This window comes from Podarcis muralis, chromosome 2 (assembly GCF_964188315.1).
Source record: "Podarcis muralis chromosome 2, rPodMur119.hap1.1, whole genome shotgun sequence".
Lineage (NCBI taxonomy): Eukaryota > Metazoa > Chordata > Lepidosauria > Squamata > Lacertidae > Podarcis > Podarcis muralis.
In genome coordinates this window covers 59,021,607-59,042,926 of record NC_135656.1, presented here as the reverse complement: position 1 = coordinate 59,042,926, position 21,320 = coordinate 59,021,607, and the positions used below count along the sequence as shown (strand labels likewise).

At 41.5% G+C, this 21,320-nt stretch overlaps 1 protein-coding gene across 1 annotated transcript in view; it reads left to right on the top strand.

Moving 5' to 3' along the window:
* Window positions 1-21,320, top strand: part of TRPC7 (transient receptor potential cation channel subfamily C member 7) — a 110,210-nt gene that overhangs the window by 58,822 nt on the left and 30,068 nt on the right. The window contains exons 4-6 of the mRNA XM_028718097.2: window positions 11,341-11,505; window positions 16,778-16,994; window positions 20,508-20,741. Of these exons, the coding sequence (XP_028573930.2) occupies window positions 11,341-11,505; window positions 16,778-16,994; window positions 20,508-20,741 (616 nt within the window). The remainder of the gene's footprint in view (window positions 1-11,340; window positions 11,506-16,777; window positions 16,995-20,507; window positions 20,742-21,320) is intronic.

The following is a 21,320-nucleotide window of genomic DNA, read 5'->3' as shown; positions in this document are numbered from 1 at the left end:
GAACCCCTGTTTGCCCAGGGTTCTGGATCATGTGTTCTGCATGCATGGAGTCTCCCTCCCTCTCCTCAGATGCTTGTACTGTACATCAGACGTCAGGCCAGGAGGGTTAGTCAGTAGAGCTTCGGGCTAGCATTTAACTGTGACTGGAATGCCGCCCCACAAGGGGCATTCTTTCAGCAATGAGAGGTGTGGTTTCAGCTGTTCCAGTTCTCAATAGGCAAGCTTTAAACTCTCTCATTGAAAGCAATGAGCAATTGGGCTCCTGGGTAGAGAGGGAGCATGTGAACAATTGTAGGATGGAGAAGAGAGGCCAACTCAGAACACCTTGACTGGAGGCAGTGGTGCCAGCTGACTTCTTCCTTATCGTTAAACTGGATTTAGATTGGACAGCTCTTCAAACAGAGAGCTACATTCTGTATAGTACAGGTCTGGAGCCCCATTCAGTTGAATGAACAGGAAATGTCCGCCCCCCCCCCCCCGGCAAAAAACAACAACAAACTGCAGCAGAACTAATTTACCACATTTTGAAGTGAAATGACACATTAACATCTAAAGAAGCACGCCCTTCAATAAAACAAGTCCAGAGTCTAAAAATTCTTAACAACAGCACTACCCAAGCCCCATCCCACCCACCCCCCAAAAAACTGGAGCCAGCACTGAACATAAAATCAATGGTGGTGGGGATGATTATATTATTTATTGGATTTCCTTCCAGACTGGGTTACAGCAAAATAAAAATGCAAGATTAAAATCAGTTAAACACATTATGGAATACCTTGGATTTATGTTGTAAGTATGAAAGGCGCAAGCCATTTTGTAATGAAAATGTGTTTTCCCCTCCCCAGCACTTTTCGTTTAATATAGCCCAGTATGAAGCCAGTAGTCCTCCTTGGGAGGTGAACCATTCATCACCTTCATTCGAGACGTCAAGTGCACCTCTTTCTATGCCACCAAATTGCAGCTCTCGAGAGCCCAGCTCCAGCTTCCCACAGCTGCCAGTACAATTCTTTGCTCACCACGAAAGGCACAGCACCTCTCTCAGTTTAATTAACAGCTAGGCACATAAATTGGTTTTGGGGAGAAAAAAAATTAATAAAATTTAAACAGTTCTCCAGATGGCTTTGCAAATTCTATTTAAAATACAGAGCTGAATCAGGAAACGTCCCCCCCCCTAATTTCATTATTAATAATTAAGATTGGGAAGATGCTCCAAGCGGACGACTGCCTGCTCCATTAAATTTGGATTTTTCACTGCATTGGTCACACAGTCAAGATGCTTGAACCTCCCCCATCCTGCGTGGAAGCCTCTTTTCCTCCCCTCCTCTCTCAGCATGTTGGAGGACTGGCTCATTTATTGGGTGGGGAGGGTGTTTAGTCACTTGTGCTTCAGTCTCTTAGCTCAGTTTGCATGACAGGAAGAGATAGCTACAAAAGTGAAAGAAAATACAGTGGTACCTCGGATTAAGTACTTAATTCGTTCCGGAGGTCCATTCTTAACCTGAAACTGTTCTTAACCTGAAGCACCACTTTAGCTAATGAGGCCTCTAGCTGCCACCGCACCACAGGAACACGATTTCTGTTCTCATCCTGAAGCAAAGTTCTTAACCTGAGGTACTATTTCTGGGTTAGTGGAGTCTGTAAACTGAAGCGTATGTAACCCGAAGTACCACTGTAAAGTGGCCAAGGAGAGGCCAGGCATACGGAAAGAAATCAGTTCTCTGTGAAACAGAATAGCTGCAGCCAGGAGGGTTAAATAAGCTGAAGGAAGCAAATTCAGGTATCTTGTAAAGATAAACAGAAGACATTAGAAAAACAGCAACTAATAAATAGCAGTAACATCTTCTTATGTACCATTGTGTCCTCAGAGGGGCCAGCAAAATGCCTATAGGAAGCCCACAAGCGCGTCATGAACACAAGAGCATTCTCCCCACTCATCATGAAACTGATGTTCTGAGGCATACTGCCTTTGATACTGGATGTCGTACACAGCCATCTTGGCTAGCATCTGACCCAATACATAAATACTGGGGAAAGGGCAAAAATGAATAATTTGGGAACAAATGCCCACACCCTTCTGTTTAGGCTCCAATTGGCAGGCAAAGTTCAGATGCTACAAAGTGCAGAAGTCCGTTCCTCTCATGTTCTTCACAGAAGAAGGACCCAACAGAGGCAGGTTTAGGAGTTCAGTCGCATTGAGTGCAGAGCCTCAGGGGTGCCAGCAGGGGCACTGCAGCTATTATTTAGAATGGAGCATGAAAGGTGCTGAATTTTGGCATTGCTCTCAGCCTTAGTTCATCCTGTTCCAAGATCTCGGGGTTCATGTGATCCGGCCCTAATCCCAGCTCATTTAAGTAACTGCCGCACAGTTAAAACTTTTCAACAACTGTATTGTAATTTGCTTGCATAACTATGCACCCTTTGTGCTTTCTTGCCTAGATACCTATCTTTTCAGAGTCGACATAAATCATCACAATGTCCTTACTGGCATGGGTATCTCATTTAGCATGTTATTCACATGTGATTCATTTTATTTGAATTCTTAAGCTTCCTTTTTGGCTCACTGCCCATACAAAGGGTTCCATGCCTTATAGGGAAGAGAGAAAGCTATTGAAATAAAATGGCAACCTAGACAGACCACAGATAAAAAAATTGATTACTAAAGTTAAAAGGATTAATGAAACCAATTAGTGGCTCTTGCGGAGTGTGTGACCTGGGCTGCTCCCAATTTAGTCTACATATATTTCTCCAGGAGCAGCAAACCCTTTAAAGTATGTTCTTTTCATACTGTGATGCTAAATTAATATGAATACAAAAAGCAGAAGGGAAACATTCTGGCATTAAGAGTTAATGGAGGGTGAGATTCCAAATCTTGTATATTTACCTAACTCAGGGTCAAACATAAAGATGGGTAAACCAGGCAAATATCTGAGGCACTGTGTATATTTGGAGAACCACAACCCTGTCATGGACTACCCTCTCAGCTATTGCTTTAGTTCTGTAAGCATTTCTGACTTTCTCGAAGCAATTTGTATATTAATATCTTGATCCATAGCCCCAAAAACAATTTGTAAAAGCAATGTCAACACAAAATTAATGAAAAGTAGCATAAAGCCATATGCCAACAAAAAATCAGTAAGCAACACTAAGAACCAGCAAGCAGAAGACAAGAAGTAATCTTTTAAGAAGTAAAACCATGGAATCTTAAAAGCTGGGGAGAACACAAGGGGCTTCACCTAGCACCCCAAAACTTTGAAGGTGGAGAGAGAGCACTGCATAGCAGCGCCACTCAAGTTATTTATCCTCATTTCTTTTGCTAACAACACTAAACTGGATGGTCACACTGGTGTGAATGTTCAGCAGGAGGAGGGTATAATGCAAAAATGTAAAACATTTCTGCCTGTTCAACTGGTAGTGTATATGAGTGTGGGTGATTGTGATATCAATTCATTCATTTATTTGTCTGTTTGTAAAATGCCCCACCTTTCCTCTCAAGGGACCTTAGGATGGCAAACAACAAAGTAGCAAACAATGCAATTAAAAATAAATTGCATTTTATATACATGTAAACATTTTAAGAATTGTATCACATTGTTCATTTTTGCCAAAAAAGGGAAAACAGAATGAAGTAGAACTCTTCAGGAAAGTATGTGGGTTCATTTTTCACTAGCCCCCAAGAATGTTCTGGAACTTGGTAAAACCTCACGGAACATTCCAGACTTTCTCAGAACAGCATTTTCCTTGAACCTCCTGGAATGCCTTCGCCATGCCCTCCATGTTATGTAAGGGCAAGGCATTGCTAGTCAGTCAGTAAAATGAAGTCATACAAAAATGAAGTTCAGAGCTTAGCTGCAGCATTTTGAACTTTGTTCGCTTGCTGTTTTATTGACTAAAAATGTCACTGGCCAATCGCTGGATCTCACTGGGGTCATGCTTCACTGAGTGGGGGCAAAGACAAGAAAAGTAACCCACTGAACTGATGGACTGTGGTTAACATTCTTAAGGTGAGGCCAACTGTGGCATTGTCCAATGTTTGTGCACAGATGCTAGCACCTATCAGTTTCTCTTAAAATTCAAAAGCTCTTATAAACCTAGAGGAAACTTTTATATATATTTGCATTTGCTTGTGAAGGTTATGAATTAAAACAGACTGACAACTCCAAGCATGCAAAATTTGCCATCTTCTATGAAAGGGATACATAATGGGCTCAGGCTGTGTGCGGGCTACAAAGGCAATAAAAACATCGGGTATTCAGAAGCTGGACAACAGGGAGCAAAAAGCACACAGGTCTGTGTGAGATGGTGGCTTAAAGTTATGGAACACTTTTGACATAACCTGCTGGTGCACTATGCCTGCAGAGAGAAAGGAAGATGAGAAATGTGCTCTCTTTTTTGATGTGCCAAAGCAAGGCCAACCATATTTAACCCTATTCTCTACAGCATACAGTCTGCAGTTTTTAACCATGACAGTTTTGTACAATAAAATGCTGCGTGCTCATAGTTATGGTGCATGTGCATAGGATTGTAGCCAAAGTGGTTGACTTCCTTCCTTTCTTTTTGCAACAAGGTCTTCACCATAAGACTTTCATTTTGATGTTTTCCTTATAGTGTTCCTTTGTATGCTTGCATTCTAAATAAGCCATTAACAGCCTCTTTTCACATTTTCATGATGTCAGTTTCTAGGAAAGGGAAATAGCTAAATAAAGTAATTATTTGAAGACCCTATAGTTAATACTGCTCAGTTTTGCAACAGGTTACTGACTCATTCTTTAAAAAGGAGGAAACAGTGGGGAAAGGGGTTGACTGCCAGAGCCTAAATTTGTTAAACTTTTCAGTCCCTTCTAATTTTATTCCAGTCTAGCAAACCACCAACCTTTGTTTTGTGAAGAAAATATGTTTCCATGAATTTTAATAAACATAGATAGGACAAAAATCCCTTCTCACTTTCCATTTCATAGTTGTTTTTGCTTTAGCTGTTCCTACATACTACTGGTGTTGAAGTAGATTAAAATATATGATGAATTATAACAGAACCAGTCTTAGAGTACCTTGCTGCCAAATGCAATCAATTATTTTTCTATTACAATAATTATTGGAACATGCAGCATGTTGAGAATAGCTTGTACTCTCAAATTCAGTTAGCAATGACTAGGGGCCTCCAATTTAATGAAGCCCTGCAACTATAAATAGATGTGCCTATTCTACTGTGATTCACTGCAGTTGTTGGTATGCTTACCATTCATGTCAGTTAATAATAGGTACCTACTTGGCCTGGGTTTGGCCACATTTCTTTTTGGTCCTCTGCTCTCAGTGCTCTAGCAGCAGGGAAGGGAAGAAGGATTTATTGGGATGAATGAGTTTCAGGCAGATGGGAGGAGGTTTGCAGCTTTGTTTTGTTGTTTTTAAAAAGCCGTCATGAAAATTTATCAGCATTTGGATGCAAATTTCTCCCAATTTACACATTTTTAGATGCCATTTCACCTAATACACACATTTTTGCAAAGCAATTTTTCCAGCTATAATGCATTTTTGTGTGTTGTTTTCACTAATATGTGGGGGGAGGGGGTTTAACACAATGCCCTGGTCTATGTATTTGTGTACACATTACTTGGCTGGAGAAGTACATTGCAGAATTTGGAGAAGTATGAATTTCAAAGGAGGGCAGCATTTTGGTTCACAAATTGTTTCAGAAAGTATGCATTAGGTAGGATCACCTACCTAAGTGCAAACAGAATTGAATTTATCATTTATCCATACCCAGCACACCCCAACCCATCTGCAGAACTTCCCCCCAATCCTGAAGCTGGCATAGTTAATTCACCCTGATCACCACCATTGATGGGAGGCAAATTAAGAAGGGGGGTGGAGAGAGAGAGATACTTGACATAAAAATAAATAAATTCAAATGTGCTCCACTTGTTTTTAATGTTCATTTTATAAGTCACTTTTAGTTTCACTTTTGGGGAGGAAAAATAGTTCATTGTTATTATTACTATTAATTCAGGAACATTTGAAGGCCCAAATGCAGCCCACACCTGCCATATTCCAGCGCAGGTAGTTTAGTGTGAAACTTATCTGCTACTTAGCTGTCTCTTCCTTGATGTCCCTTCCAGCTTAATATTCTGCTGCTCCATCAGCTGTCGGTGAGTCTGTCATCTGGATGCTACCTTTATCAGACAGTCACAGTTATGTCCAGGTTCAGAGATAATCATTCCTTTGAAATCAGTGCCTAAAACTCTATTGATTTTTATGGAACTCAATCATATACCCACAAGAGTCTATAATCATTTGAAACCCTCACCATAAATGCTACTATTTTATTTTTCTACCAATGTACTACTTATAGCCAGCTGCAATAAATTCACAAGTTAGATTTGCTGTTGTTCTCTGGTGTTCAGTGTCTTTTTCTCCCCCTGAGATATCATTTATATAGAGATGTGTCATACTATCCCTGGGGCTTGTGTCTCTGAACACTTTTTCCTTTAAAAAAATAAATTCCTCTTGAAGAGCCTTAATCTCCTTTTGCTTTCTCACAAAATGCAATAAACTATGATAATAACATTTTCTTTATCTCTCCTTTTCATTATCTTTATCTTTAATCATGTCGAAAGATTATTAGCAGTCACATTATATGTGGTGCAGAGATGGAGTCACTCTGGGGTAAAATATGTAAAAGGAAGAAGCTTTATCTCTTCTAATAAAAACTCCTTTGTGAAGCTGTGGTGGATTTGTCATTAGGAAACCATGCTTTGATACCAGGCAATTTCATTTGTGTTCAACTAGATTGGAGCATGATCTCAACTTTATGGAAGAAAGAATTAAGAAGTATATACCTTCTGAATGTCAGCAAAAATTATATCCCCTGGGCTCATGTATCTCATATGTTATGCATATCACTGGACAAGTGAGCTGTCATTTATTTCTGACAGAATCTGTGAACAGCTTAATGGCTTGGTGTTATGAGGGGAGAACTTGACATTATCAGGGCAAAATTGTGGTTCCATTTGCAGAGGTAACAAGATCAGGGAGCAAACCTTTTGGGGAGCACTGAGGGAAATGCTGGCCCTCAAGGCCATTTCTGCCTTGCCCCACATCCACTGAAGAGCAGGGAGTGTCTTTCCAGTTAAGTGACATTTGAGTAAACTTACCTGGAGCATCAAGCCCCATGAGTAGCAGAGACAGACTGAAATGTTTCATTGGTGGTTACAACAACCACTGGAGGCAATTGCCTCCAGAAGGTTCTCTGTTAGAATAAGAGTAGCAGAGAGCAGTGTCTCTCTATTGACCTGTGATGGGTGGACAGGTTTTACATGAAAAGGTTTTGGGTTTTTTGCCATGGTGGCTCTCATTATTTTTTGCTACTGTTGCATTAATTAGGGTGTGCCTGATTCTTCTCCTGCATTCTGCTAGTATTTAGGGTGGACTTGTCCCCATTAACAACATTGACTGGTGGAGTCATATAAATGGGGTGGGTGGGTGTGGGAGAGAGAGATCGAGAGATCCCTTGCTTATTGATATAATCTTTGTGTATTTGGTATAGAACTATTTTTTCCTGTGCATTGACTATGCAGCTCTGTTAGCTGATTGCAACATTTTTATTAATTGTTTGTATTTTTCATAATATTGTGTTTGTATGATGCTATTAGTTAGCCTGGGCTTTCTTTTTGAGGGAAAACCCCATAATTTTACAGGTAAAAACATTAACAAAGATGATGGTGACCTAGGCTCACTGCCAGCCAGATATGGAGTCTAAAAGAGAGGTGATTTGCAGAGTCAGATTTGCAGACAGAATCAGCTGGCAAGGACAGGGTTAAGCACCACACTTACCTGTTGAGTCTTCACTGCGGGTACCCTCCAACCCCTACAACCTAGCTAAAAATCTTGTATTTCCTTCCTTAATTAAATAAGACATTTAGATTCCAGCTTCGAGCAAAGGAAATTGTATACCAGGTAATCAAACAGCACTAAAAAAAATCAATAAATATTTCAATAATCATTTCCACTGGACCAAATGTGGTCCAATTCCTGTGGGAAAGCACTAGCCCAACTGATTGTTAGCTAGTCACCAGCCTTATGCTGCTAGACAGTTTGCCCAGGCTACTTAAGATTAAGTAATCTCTTTCAACCCTATTACATAATAACTATTCTGTTGCATTGTTCTATATTGTTATATAGGTCATGCTCTGTTTTAATGACATTCACAGTTCTCCAGCTGTAGATATACACCCTCAGCTTGCTTTTGGAGCTCAAATTAAACAATATTTAATGATTCCTAAATGTGAGATGTCATATCCCCTCTAGGAGGAGTTTTAACATTTAAACTAATAAGCAGTTCGTTTGCTTTGTTCAAAACATTTTGGACTCTAACTGCCTTTGGCATTGGTTTGATTAAAAGCTGATTTAATTGTCTGCATTGTGCCTACAAGAAAAATGAAAAGCACGCAGAGGTTTTTTATGATGGTTTTTCTTCCAGCAAAGAAAATGAATAAATGGTGGTGGACAAAAGGGGTACAGTTATGTGCACGCTGACATCAGCACCATACTCTGAAGTTCCAATGAAAATATTAGACAAAGAGATACTAGGGACCAATGCCAAGGGCTGGTCACCTGTGGTTTCAAGCCTCCCACTCTGCTCTCATTTGTCCCCTAACTCTTGTCCCACCCAACCTATGTGTTGGGAAGAAAAACATAATCCAAAGAATATATACTGCCATAGGAACCCAAAGAGTAGACAGAGCTGCAAGTACACAGCAACTACTATATTCTCTGGGGAAATAAGGGGTATATATTTTACATGCCTGCAAAAAATAGGTGCTGGTGGATGTAGGAGGGAGTATGTAGACTGCTCCCATTCAATTCTGGTTACAGTGGTACCTTGGTTCTCAAAAGCCTTGGTACTCAAACTACTTGGAACCCAAACACTGCAAACCCAGAGGTTAAGTGTTCCATTTTGTGAACTTCTCGGAAGCCGAATGTGCTCCATTTTGAGTGTTACGCTTCCGTTTTGAGTGCCACACTTCCATTTTGAGTGTTACGCTGAGGTCTGTCTGTTATTGCTATTTTTTTTGCGTTTTTGCTTTTGCAGCTCTTTTTTATTTTGTTTTTGTGACTGTGTGGAACCCAGTTCAGCTACTGATTGATTGATTGTGTGACTGCAGTACATTGTTTATCGCTTTCATTTTATGGATCAATGATCTGGTTAGATAGCAAAATTCATGTTAAATTGCTGTTTTAGGGGTTGTTTTTAAAAGTCTGGAATAGATTGTTCCATTTTGCATTAGTTTCTATGGGAAAGCACGCCTTGGTTTTGGAATGCTTTGGTTTTGGAACGGACTTCCAGAACAGTTTAGGCTTGAGAACCAAGGTACCACTGTATTTGCTTCATAACCTGTTGGATATACCAGTTTCACCACAAACTGGTGCAAATGGCATAGTGAAACCAGAGGCGCAGCACGCATGATGAACTGCTTTCTGTGAATGTCTCACTAAATTGGAGCTGCCTCTTATAATTTGATTTCAAGTGCCACCAATGTAATTGTGTATTTGTGTCAACGAGGGCCCCATTCCTGCCCCTCTCCACCTGGCCCGGGGTGGGGCCTGACAGGCCTCATAAGGACTGTTGTGGCTGCTGTCCAGCAAGGACTGGGGTATTTGGGGGAAAGTTTTGTTGGGAGTTTTTGCTGTTGTTGCTGATACCACTGATATTAACTTTTTGTAGCTTTATTTTTATGTGGAAATTGTTCAGTTTGGTTATGTAGTTTTTAATGTGTTTTATTTATTTTTCTGACTACTTTGCTGTATTTGCAATTAGGTAAATCTTTTCATATTGCAAGCCGCCTTGAGCATTGCTTTAACTGTGGAGAGGCGGCATACAAATAAAATGATGATGATTATGTTCTGACAAGGATGCAATGTTCTCTCTACCACAGCATTGTAGACTTTCACAAGCTTCTTAGAAGGCAGCAATATGAGCTCAGAATAAAAACAATAGACCTCTGTCCATCTTTCACTAGATATTCTCCCAAGTCCTCCTTATTGTAAGCCCCGGAAGTGGTCACAAAAGGACAAGGTTCTAGGCATGCCAGTAGTAACCATAGCAAGGCAGGACTCTAGACACCTTCCAACCCTTCAAATTCTGTTCATATCCTGCAGATCTATTAGCAAAATTTATGAGCAGTTTTGGGACTTCTGTGGTAATGAATCTGTGAATTCTCTGCTTACAGGCTATGCTGCTCTTTTGAGTTGATTACTGGTAGAAATTAAGAGGAGGAGCAGGAGCAGTAGTAGTAGTGTTTTAATTTATTACCTGCCTATAACCCTGAGCTCCCAGCATGGGTTACAACTTAAAATGACAAAAATAAGGTGGGTAAAGAGACTTGTATTCAGCTTTCCCTGAAAAGTGTATTATGAAGATACCAGATGCAGAAAGTGCATCTCTTATAACACTAGACTATGGAGCCATCAATAACATTGAAAGTGGATTCAGGAAACAAAAAAGGAAAGGCATTCATAACTAATGAAATTTCTGATTTTTACTACAGCAATATGGAGTGATGGCCATTAGTCTAGATGCTTCTCTACAAAGCTTTCTAAGATAACTTCCTTAACATTAGCATTCACACCAGACTTCTTCAGCAAAGCACTACAAGAGATGTTTTAGTGTGTTTTGAAAGCTGAACACAGCAGGATTGCAGCTGAGAATACAGTCATAATGGGAATACTTTAGTACTTGTGTTTTTTTAGACTGTGGCTTTTTGAACGGTGAATATATCCTGAGATGGCAACTTAAACTGTTGCTATTGATACTGATCACTGTTGGATATAAGAGACGAATCTGCAGAGATAATGGGGGTGCTTTCAAGTCAGTGTAGATGTTGCATATGTTCCAAATGGATTATTGCCAACAGATTTGTTTTTTTAAATAACTCATTGGATTTTCTGCAAAAAGGCTTTATCAGAATTAAAATGGGGGGGGGGGGTGGAGGTGACTAGCAATTTGTTGCTAACAGTGCTATGTGGATGCTGCAAAAAAACTTGCATGGATGAGGAATACTGTTCCACAATAAATTCCTGTCTGGAAGTACCTTAGATTTAAACTTTTGGAACAAGCAATGTTTTGTCTGATAAGACATAGACGATGAGTGTTACATGAATGGGCCTAATCTCTCTGTTTTCCAGGGATTTGTTCTCTGCCATTGCTACAAGCCTTGAATATTTAAAAGGGGCTCTGTTTCTCTGTATATTTACAGCTTCATCACCCCTGTGGTCAGGGGACTCATGCTATTTTCTTGATCAGCTCTTATATTCTTCAGGCAATGCTTACATTCATTTTTCCTCTTGCAGTTTGTTGCCCATCCGAACTGTCAGCAGCAGTTGCTCACCATGTGGTATGAAAACCTCTCAGGCTTACGCCAGCAGTCCATTGCTGTGAAATTCTTGGCTGTTTTCGGAGTCTCCATCGGCCTTCCATTCCTTGCCATAGCATATTGGATCGCTCCCTGCAGCAAGGTACAGATTGGTTAAGGTGCATGTTTGTTTATCATTACTTACACACTGTAAATTCCTGTGGGGCTTGATACCAAGGCAGATGCTTAACTAAGACCACAAACAAATATTGACATCCCGGTTGCAAGAGGGCTAGAAGAAAGTCTCAAGGGTTTCCTGTGGGGTGACAAAGGGATAGGAAGAAACCAGCCAGGCAGCTCCGAAATTGTTTTGAAATTTGTTCCCCAAAGTGCTAGAGATGAGAAGGAGAAGGATGCTATTTAGAGACAGGTGGGGAAAGCACAAATAAAAATAGGAAATAAGGGATGGCATAATGGACGTGGGTGGCGCTGTGGGTTAAACCACAGAGCCTAGGACTTGCCAATCAGAAGGTCGGCGGTTCGAATCCCCATGACAGGGTGAGCTCTCCGGTCCCTGCTCCTGCCCACCTAGCAGTTCGAAAGCACATCAAAGTGCAAGTAGATAAATAGGTACCGCTCCAGCAGGAAGGTAAACGGCATTTCCGTGCACTGCTCTGGTTCGCCAGAAGTGGCTTAGTCATGCTGGCCACATAACCCGGAAGCTGTACGCCGGCTCCATCAGCCAATAAAGCGAGATGAGCGCCATAACCCCAGAGTCGGCCATGACTGGACCTAATGGTCAGGGGTCCCTTTACCTTTACCTAATGCCAATTTTACTAGTTATTAGGGGTCATGTGTGGATGCAATTTTAGAAGAATCAGCTAAGAAACCTTGCTCCTGTTGTTACTACTACATGCACATCCCCTTCAGCTGGGTAGCCCAACAACAAGATGACTGCAGGTTTCCTATCTGTCCCTTAGGCCTAATGACTGCTATCAACCCAAGCTGCCACATGCAGTACATTTAAGGGAACTGACACATGAGGAAGGTGACACTGTAAGGCACTGTAGGTGACATGGTGCCCTCCAGATGTTATTGGAATACAACTTGCAGGATCCCTGATCATGAGGTTAATGGGAGCAGTGGCGAACTTTGGACTCTTAAATTTCAGTGGCTCCCTGTGTTATGCTAAAATTCAATGCCCCCCCCCCCAATGTGCCTCTCGCACTCTGTTCCACAGCATTGTTTTGGTGCCTCCTGCAGGGCAGTGCCCAGCGGTACCACAAAACCGCCTCTGATGGGAATTGGAGCCAAACTGCATCTGGAAGGCAACATTTTCAGTGTCATAATCACCTAGGCATGGTTTGCATTTAACAAAATGAAAAAACAGAGACAAAAACCAGACAGTAACTGAAATCAAGGCAGTAACTGAAACCTGCTAAGCCACTCATGTCCAAGCACCAGCTGAACAGACATCAGTTAGAGAGATATCCAAAATACTAGGTTTTGGGAAAGGGAGAAGTGTTGGGATGATTCTGAAGGTCTGAGGTTCTGCATTATTTATCTTCCTACAAATTATATTTTTATGAAGTTTTGAAAGCTGTCATTCCAAGGACGATTTCCACAGCTTTCATCAGACTAACAAATAAAATAAAATATTGATGCAGCCCTGATCGAACATGGAATTTTTGACATCACTGGAGAACAGCAGTTATATTAAAAAGAGTTTCTATGCAACCTTATTTCTGTGGCAATGCATGCAGTACTTTGATTGTGTGATGTACACCTGGGTCTCTGTTGGTGTAGGCTGCAATCCAGTGTCTACTTACCTACAATTCCCACTGAAGTCAGTGGGCATTCTGAGTAAACATGTATCAGATTCCACAAATCCAGAGATGTGCTGCTTCTGCATACAGCTGCTTAGACAAATAGTATCAACGTTATCTCCACCAACACCACATACACACAAAAAGTCGTTAGGACAAAGCAGCAGTTCTTCCCTATATTGTTGTAAGTAGATACTGCAGAACAAATGTTATGAAATAAGAAGCCAGAGTGTCTTGGCTAGAATAAATTTTAAGCACTGGATTGACTTTTCACAATTAGTGTTCACACTGCAATTATCGTCATCGTACCCTCTCAATACTAAAGCCAAGTGGTCCCATCCCTATCATTTTGGAAGAGAAATATTCAAAAAAATAAGGTAGTGGACTCTGCATACTAGGGACACACCCCAGGTATGTGAAAGTGCATTCATTTGTAAATTAAATGTTTTTTTTAAAAAAACTGCACAACAAACAGCTTAACTTAGTGTCATCCAGAGCCCAAAGCAGGCATAGGCAAACTCAGCCCTCCAGATGTTTTGGGACTACAACTCCCATCATCCCTAGCTAACAGGACCAGTGGTCAGGGATGATGGGAATTGTAGTCTCAAAACATCTGGAGGGCCGAGTTTGCCTATGCCTGGCCTAAAGGATCCTGACAGCATCTAAGCTACAGAATGTTAAGAGTATCATTTGGGAGCAAAGGAATATGAGGAAGTAGAATGAGCCTGCTTGAGCCCCCAACAACAGCTTGTAATATCTACAAAGTAGGTATTAGGACAGGGAGATGAGGTTAAAAAAAGCAAAACTACTTTTCCTCCCTGCACTAAATGGGGAGGTTTCAATTGTGGCTATTAAAAGGTGTGTGTGCACGCGCGCACACACACACACACACACACACACACATAATAAAATATCCAATAACATAAAAACAAAACCACAAAATGCAGTAAACCACTGTCAAAATAAAAATAGTTGAGATAGGACCTGAAAAGTCTAGAAAGCTGAAAACTGTAAAACCAAAACAAAGCACCATAGTTATACCCATTCTAGAAAGATTATTCATCCAAAGGCCTTCTTAGTCTTAATTTAAACAGGTGCCTAAAGGCAGATAACATTGGGGCTTGGTAGATCTCAGTGAGTTGGGGTATTTTACAAGTTTTGTTCTGCAGGGAGAAAGGGATGTACGTTAGTTTGGGGGATCCTTCAGGCTTTTCACTGCCAGCAGGGTTGAAATGAGAGGAAAGGTGTTTTTTTTTAATATTAACCCGCCTATACGTAATATAAAATTCTCAAAAACTTTCCTCAGGACAATATTTTCTGTACTCAATATGAGAATATCCATCCATAGGTGTTTGGACCTTTATGCTGAGTTGTTTATGCAAAAATGTGCTTCAAATTATATCAACACTTCATGAACTTGCTATGTTAGTATTGTGGAAGCTAAGTTTCAGGTCTGGCAAAAGTATTTGTGTGTGCTTTAAGCTTTAAAAGAGATGTTCTGGCTTCAAAGAATCCTTTGTTTATATGATTAAAGTGAATATAGAAGCACTATGGAAATATTGGGATAAAGATAATAGATTTTGATCTCACATTTGGAGAAAACCATTTAAGTCTTTATGAAGTCCCCTAGGTTTTTCAGAAGTGTGACAAGTTTGTAAATTTGTTTGTAGTCTTTTCTTTCTTTCTCTCTCTCTTTCTTCTTTCTTTAAAGATAATATTTCTCTCTTGAACAATTACTGGTACATTATTGCAAGAGTTTATTGGCAAAGTTGAAACTTTAAAATGTTGAAACTTCATAGTGAAAACTTGTTACAATGTGGTGGAGTGGGCAAGGACCAAAGTAGATTAAACAGCTATGGATCAATTTGTTTTAACCCAGATATGCCCCCACTCACATACAATGAGAGAGATAGGAGGCCAGTATTAACAGCAGAAAGAGACACTTGGGTGACGACTATAAAATGCTCTCCTTTGTCCATGGCTTGAAGGTAAAGGTAAAGAGACTCCTGACTGTTAAGTCCAGTCGTGGACGACTCTGGGGTTGCGGCGCTCATCTCGCTTTAGTGGCCAAGGAAGCCAACGTTTGTCCACAGACATTTTTTCTGGGTCATGTGGCCAGCATGACTAAGCCGCTATCTGGCCGGAGCGGTACCTATTTATCTACTTGCTCTTTGATGTGCTTTCGAACTGCTGGGTTGGCAGGAGCTGAGGCCGAACAACGGAAATTCACCCCATTGTGGGTGAATTCGAACCGCCGACCTTCTGATCGGCAAGCCCTAGGCTCTGTGGTTTAGACCACAGCGCCACCCACGTCCCATGGTTTAGTAACCTGCAATCTCTCTCCCCAAGGAAGCTGCCTTATATGGAGCCAGAGCATTAGTCCATGTAGCGCAGTACTGTCCAGACTGACTGTTAGTGATTTCAGGTCTGTTTCTCTCCCATCTCTATGTGGAGATGCCAGGGGTTAATCCTGGGACCTTCTGCATGCAAGGCAGATGTTCTACCTCTGAGCTGTGACCCCCCTTTCTTTTCCCATGTGACCTCGCTTCTAATATTAGAGTTTCACTGGGGAGGAAAAATGTGCCGGGACATTTGTTGTACCTGTACAGAAGAGGCAGTAGGAGGAATTAGCCATCCCAGTCCATCCACCGTTTTTGCTCTTAAAATCAAACCCACCCATCTCACACTTCCCTTTCCATGTGCTATGGGCAGAACGCATGGATTGTTGATCACATATGTAGTGTTTAGGGATGCTTCCGGCATTATTGCTTAATTAATACTGTTTATTTGATAGGGGCTTTTTTTAATCCGGCTTTTTAGGGTGTTCACCTAAAGCAATTTCATTGCTTCATCACCCAGGTGGGAGATGTGCATGAAACAAATGCATGTGTGTCCATTTTAGGCACACTGATGCCATATTGTTTTAGCATTTTTGTTGGACTTTTCAGTGTACTGAATATGTTAACATTCTTTCTTCTACTAGATTCAGGGCCTCTAGTATATACTTTTAATAGGGTTGCCACACATCTGTGACTTCCCAGACATTTCCAGAATCCAGCTGTCTTTAGCAGTGTCCGGGCAGAAATTGGAAAAAATGTCTGGGGGAAAATGTCCAGGAAAAAATGTCCAAACTTATGGCAGCCAATGGCAGCAGTGCCATTTTTGCCAATATTCTTTTTTATAAAAATAACTCAAAAATGACAAATAAATTGCAACTTGGTCCCCCAGAAGCTAAAAACAACTCAACAACTTTGCCCCCCCAAAAAGCTCGGTTGTTCACCTTTTGAAATATGGCAACCTTACTTTTAGGTCCCAGGAGGTAATGACTTATAAGTACAACTTCTGGGCGATCCTTATTTTGGAAATGTCACATGTACAAGTGCGTAAGTACCATCAGCAGGACTGTGTTAGAGTACCTGTAAGTGAAGTATTTGTGTTTCAAATCCATGACTTAGAAGTAGATGCCACTGAAATTACTGAAATTGCCTTACTCTTAAATAATGCTTCAGGCATTGAAATTGTGCCATGTAAACCTGAAGAAAGTCTTGCTTTTCTTACGGCAGAAATGTTGAAGTCAGCTTCATGGCTTTGTATGTCCTTTGTCTTCAGCTGGGACAGACACTCCGGAGCCCCTTCATGAAGTTTGTGGCGCACGCCGTTTCTTTCACCATTTTCCTTGGACTCTTAGTAGTGAACGCCTCGGACCGATTTGAAGGAGTCAAGCTGCTACCCAATGAAACTGCCATGGATCATCCCAAACAAATATTTAGGGTAAAAACAACACAGTTCTCATGGACAGAAATGCTCATCATGAAATGGGTTCTAGGTAAGTGGAAATGCAATCATCTATTGTTCTCATAGGCACAGGTCAAGGGGACACAGACCGATGGCAGTGAAGAGCAGAGAGAAAAGTCAGGGCTAAAAGCTGGAGCTCAGGGATGCCTCTGAAAGGGGCCTTCTCTGTGGAATCTTTCATCCCCTGACAGTAACATTACATCAGAGGTACCTAAGTGGTGTCCTGCAGATGTTGTCAAGCTACAGCTACCACTCTCTTTGATCATTGACCTAATTGGAGCTAATTGGAGTTGGGCTAATGGGAGTTGGAGGCCAATAGCATCTAGAAAGGGGCACAGATTCCCCATCCTTGGTGTTTTAAAAAAGACTATTGCCAACAGGAATTATGAGGAAGGCATGAAGAACCAGTGGTGAGGCTGTTGGCTAAAGAAGTGAATTGGTATCTGCCTTGTGTGTGTCTGTGTGAAGATTTTGGTACCCTGCTCATAATCAGAGAAATCTTTATCACTACTGCTCCAGGCACTCTGGAATAATGTTGGATTTTATTCATTTATTTATTTTTATCCGACTTTCTAGAAGAGTGTTGTTTGATTTTCTCATTTAAATTGCTTCTAGGAAGTTATACCATTCTGTTTAATAGCTTGCCAATTCTGATACAGCTTTATGAATGTTTTCAAGGGCTGATAACAAACAGTGTAGCTCAGCTCAGTTGCATTTGTTTTGAGCAGTGCTTGAAGTCCTATGGGGGAGAAAACATTTGCCTACATGACTGACTGCCCTCTCTCTTGCTATCCATTGGTAAGCAAATTATCTCGGAACTCAAACGCTAAGACTGTCTCTACTTTTTCCAAACAGCCTTGGTGGTCCTGTATAACACACCTGATCTTTCCAAGCCAAATTGTGCCAATGTGTGGATCTTATAATTCCCCAATGAATTATATGGCAGTCTGAGAAAATCAGTAAGATCATAGCAGACAGCATTGACATGAGAGAACAAAGTTTACATGGGAGAACAATGCACAAAACCCCTCAGAAGCTGCTTTACTGGGTGCTGTTTCACTTTCTCAGGCTGAAGGTCAAACCACTTGTGATGTGTCTCATAGTTTACTCTGCCATGCTTGGTTTATTTTTTATAAATAAATAGTTTCCCCAGCCATTCTGGGCAGCTCCCAACAGTATATTAAAAACACAATAAAACATCAAACATTAAAAACTTCCCCAAACAAGGCTGCCTTCAGTTATCTTCTAAAAGTCAGATTTCCTTGACATCTGATAGGAGGGCGTTCCACAGGGCAGGCACCATAACCGAGAAGGCCCTCTGCCTGGTTCCCTGTAACCTCACTTCTCGCAGTGAGGGAACTGCCAGAAGGCCCTCAGAGCTGGAGCTCAGTGTCCGGGCTGAACAATAGGGGGTGGAGATGCTCCTTCAGGTATACTGGGCCGAGGCTGTTTATACACTTGTTGTTAGCAATGAGAGAAAAGGTCCCATTGAGAATAGCAAGTACTGGGTGCCTCCTTAGGAAAATAGGAATTGGCCTCGTACTTAGACCATCTAACTCAGTATTATGCACAGAGACTAGCAGTGGCTCTCCAGAATTTCAAATCTGGGTTTCTCTCAGAGCTCCCTGGCAATGCTGGGGATTGAACCATGGATGTTCCGCATGCAAAGCAGATGCTCTACTACTCTGCTCTGCTGTGTGGCCACTAACCAATATGACTATGTTCCCCCTCAACTGTTGGAGGCAGCATGCTTCTGAATCCCAGTTCCTGGAAACTGCAGGAAGAGAGGACTGCAGTGCTCAGGACCTGCTTGCATACCTGAATTGAATTTCTACAGCTGCTGCGCCACAACTGACATGGCAGCGGGTGGGCCCATGTTTTTTTCCTGGGTTGCCCCAGGCTGACATGGTTCTGTGAAACTAAGGAAGCCTCCCATGCAGAGGTGCTCCAAATTCTACCTGGAAGATTTGCAGCTGAGTTATTTTTGTCAAAAGCTGATACCGTCCTTCAGACAATGGAATCTCCTGGCTCTGAGCCTGCTCATTTACAGTGCAAATAAAGATATGCAATCTTTGTGCATCCCAAATGAAAGTGCGTTAAACAACAGTTGTGTGGGATATTAGATTTGGGAAAGTGAATAAGCGACAAGCTGTAAAAAATTCATGAATGACAATATGAATTATTTATTTCTTTTAAATCATATTAAAATGCCTCCCAGGAGATCTGTATTTTGAGAAAGGAATGCTTTTTTTAGGTAGCAGGTGCATGACAAGTGAAGAAAATTCAGGATATTTGTTTGTCCTCTCCGCCCACCCCCAAGATATCTTCCATTTTCACTACTGTTCTCTGAGAATAACTGCCCACAACCTGTGCAAGCTCTCTCTGCAGCCTAGATAAAGAATATAACATTTTATATCTTGCTACATTTTTTTCTGGTTTCCCCCCAATTATTTTCTCAATTACATCACAAATGAAACTGCACTCAGTCAGGATGATAATATTTGGAATTAAGCAGAGTGAACTGAATTTCAATGAAAAAAACTGCATTTGATGTGAATTCTTCATAGCTGAGTTTTGGGTGGAAAATAATGAATTACTACAAGATTTCTCCTGGTTGCTATTGGTGTAGCATAGTGGCTATGAGCCACCTTTTGCCCCACACTTTCTAATCACAGGTCCACACTTTAAAGTTCCATGTCTGAGCACTTCTTCTTTTTTACCTGCCTCTTTCCTCAGGAAAACCCATGCTTTGACCCCAAATCCGAATAAACAGCAATCTGGGCTTTCCGAGGATTGCCATTTACTCTGACTCAGCAGTACAGACTAGGCTTTTGTGGGCAAAATGCCAGGGCAGAAACAACAACCCAAGTGATCAGACATGGCACTTTAAAGCGTGGACCTGTGTCTAGAAATGTGACACAAAAGGAAGTCTGGACGAGCCCTAAGCTACAAATCAGGAGGTCCTTGGTTTGAATTTTGCTTCTGCCATGAACTCACTAGGCGGCCTTAGGCCAGACACCACCACTTAACTTAGCGTTGCCATACGTCCGGATTTTCCTGGACACGTCCAGGATTCCAATGACGGAATTAGCGTGTGGGAGGAATTTGGGGAAATCAGCAAAATGTCCAGATTTTTACTTCTTGAAATATCGCAACCCTATTTTAACTTCTCTTACAGGGTTATTGTGGGGATTGCAACTATAAAATGTACATGAAGTGCTTTGAGGACTTGGCAGAACTATTGTTGTTGGTGTTGGTTGTGATTTATTATACTGGGAGTCAGTGAATATTCGGAAGGACAGCTATAAGAGAACATAGATTGCTCTGGCCACTAAGTTTTTGCATTCCAGGAGGGACCACATTTTGGGTGGAGCTGAAGAAATGCTGCCTTTGCCATGTTGCTCAGGGGAGAGAGGCAGAGAGACAGTGTTTTTGCAAGTTTAATGCAACATCTGGTGCCTGGGCATGGCTGAGGATTTTGAGGGACACACCTTTGCCAACCTTGCTGATGACATGATGCCAAGTTTGTCTGCCCTCCCCTCAGGTATGATCTGGTCCGAATGCAAAGAAATCTGGGAAGAAGGCCCCCGGGAATACGTCATGCATCTTTGGAACCTGTTGGATTTTGGGATGCTTTCGATCTTTGTAGCTTCTTTCACTGCCAGATTCATGGCTTTTCTCAAGGCATCAGAAGCACAACAATACGTGGACCTGTACGTTCCCGTCGATGACCTCAGTAATGTCACCCTTCCTCCTCAGGTTGCCTACTTCACATATGGTAAGAGAGGGTTGTTACTTAATACGTTTTTGTTGCTCCGGCTCAGGCAGAAGCAGCAAAGTTCTTCTCCTGAAGGTCAGGGGATGTTTGCAAATTATTCATTACATGTGTCCAATTGAGCCAGTTTGTTAAAGCAACTAATACAGAATCAGACAAGTCTGCTCTTAAATGAAATTCCAGATTTGTACGGAGATCAAACCGAATGCAGTTGTATGAACAACCTCAAGGCCGCACAGGAGAAGAACCTCTGCATTGTCGAGGTTCACCGTACAAAAGGTAACCTACAGATGAAGGGATCTGCTTTGTGTTCCCAAAGAAAAAAAGACCGAGCGAACGAGACATTCACAGCTTGAGAATATGTATGTACATTTAGCAGGTGAAACTCCTGGGGAAGCGTTGGCATATGACTCACTGCTAGGGTAGGACCCCTTAGTATTTCTCCAAGGGGGAAAAAGGAAAAGAAACATTTGGCTAAAGTTATCACTGTCTGCCAGCAGCTCCTTAGTAAAAGGGCACTAGGTTAAAAAACAAACAAACAAAGTGTTGCCTGGTCTGATGACAGATGGCAATTTCCAGAAT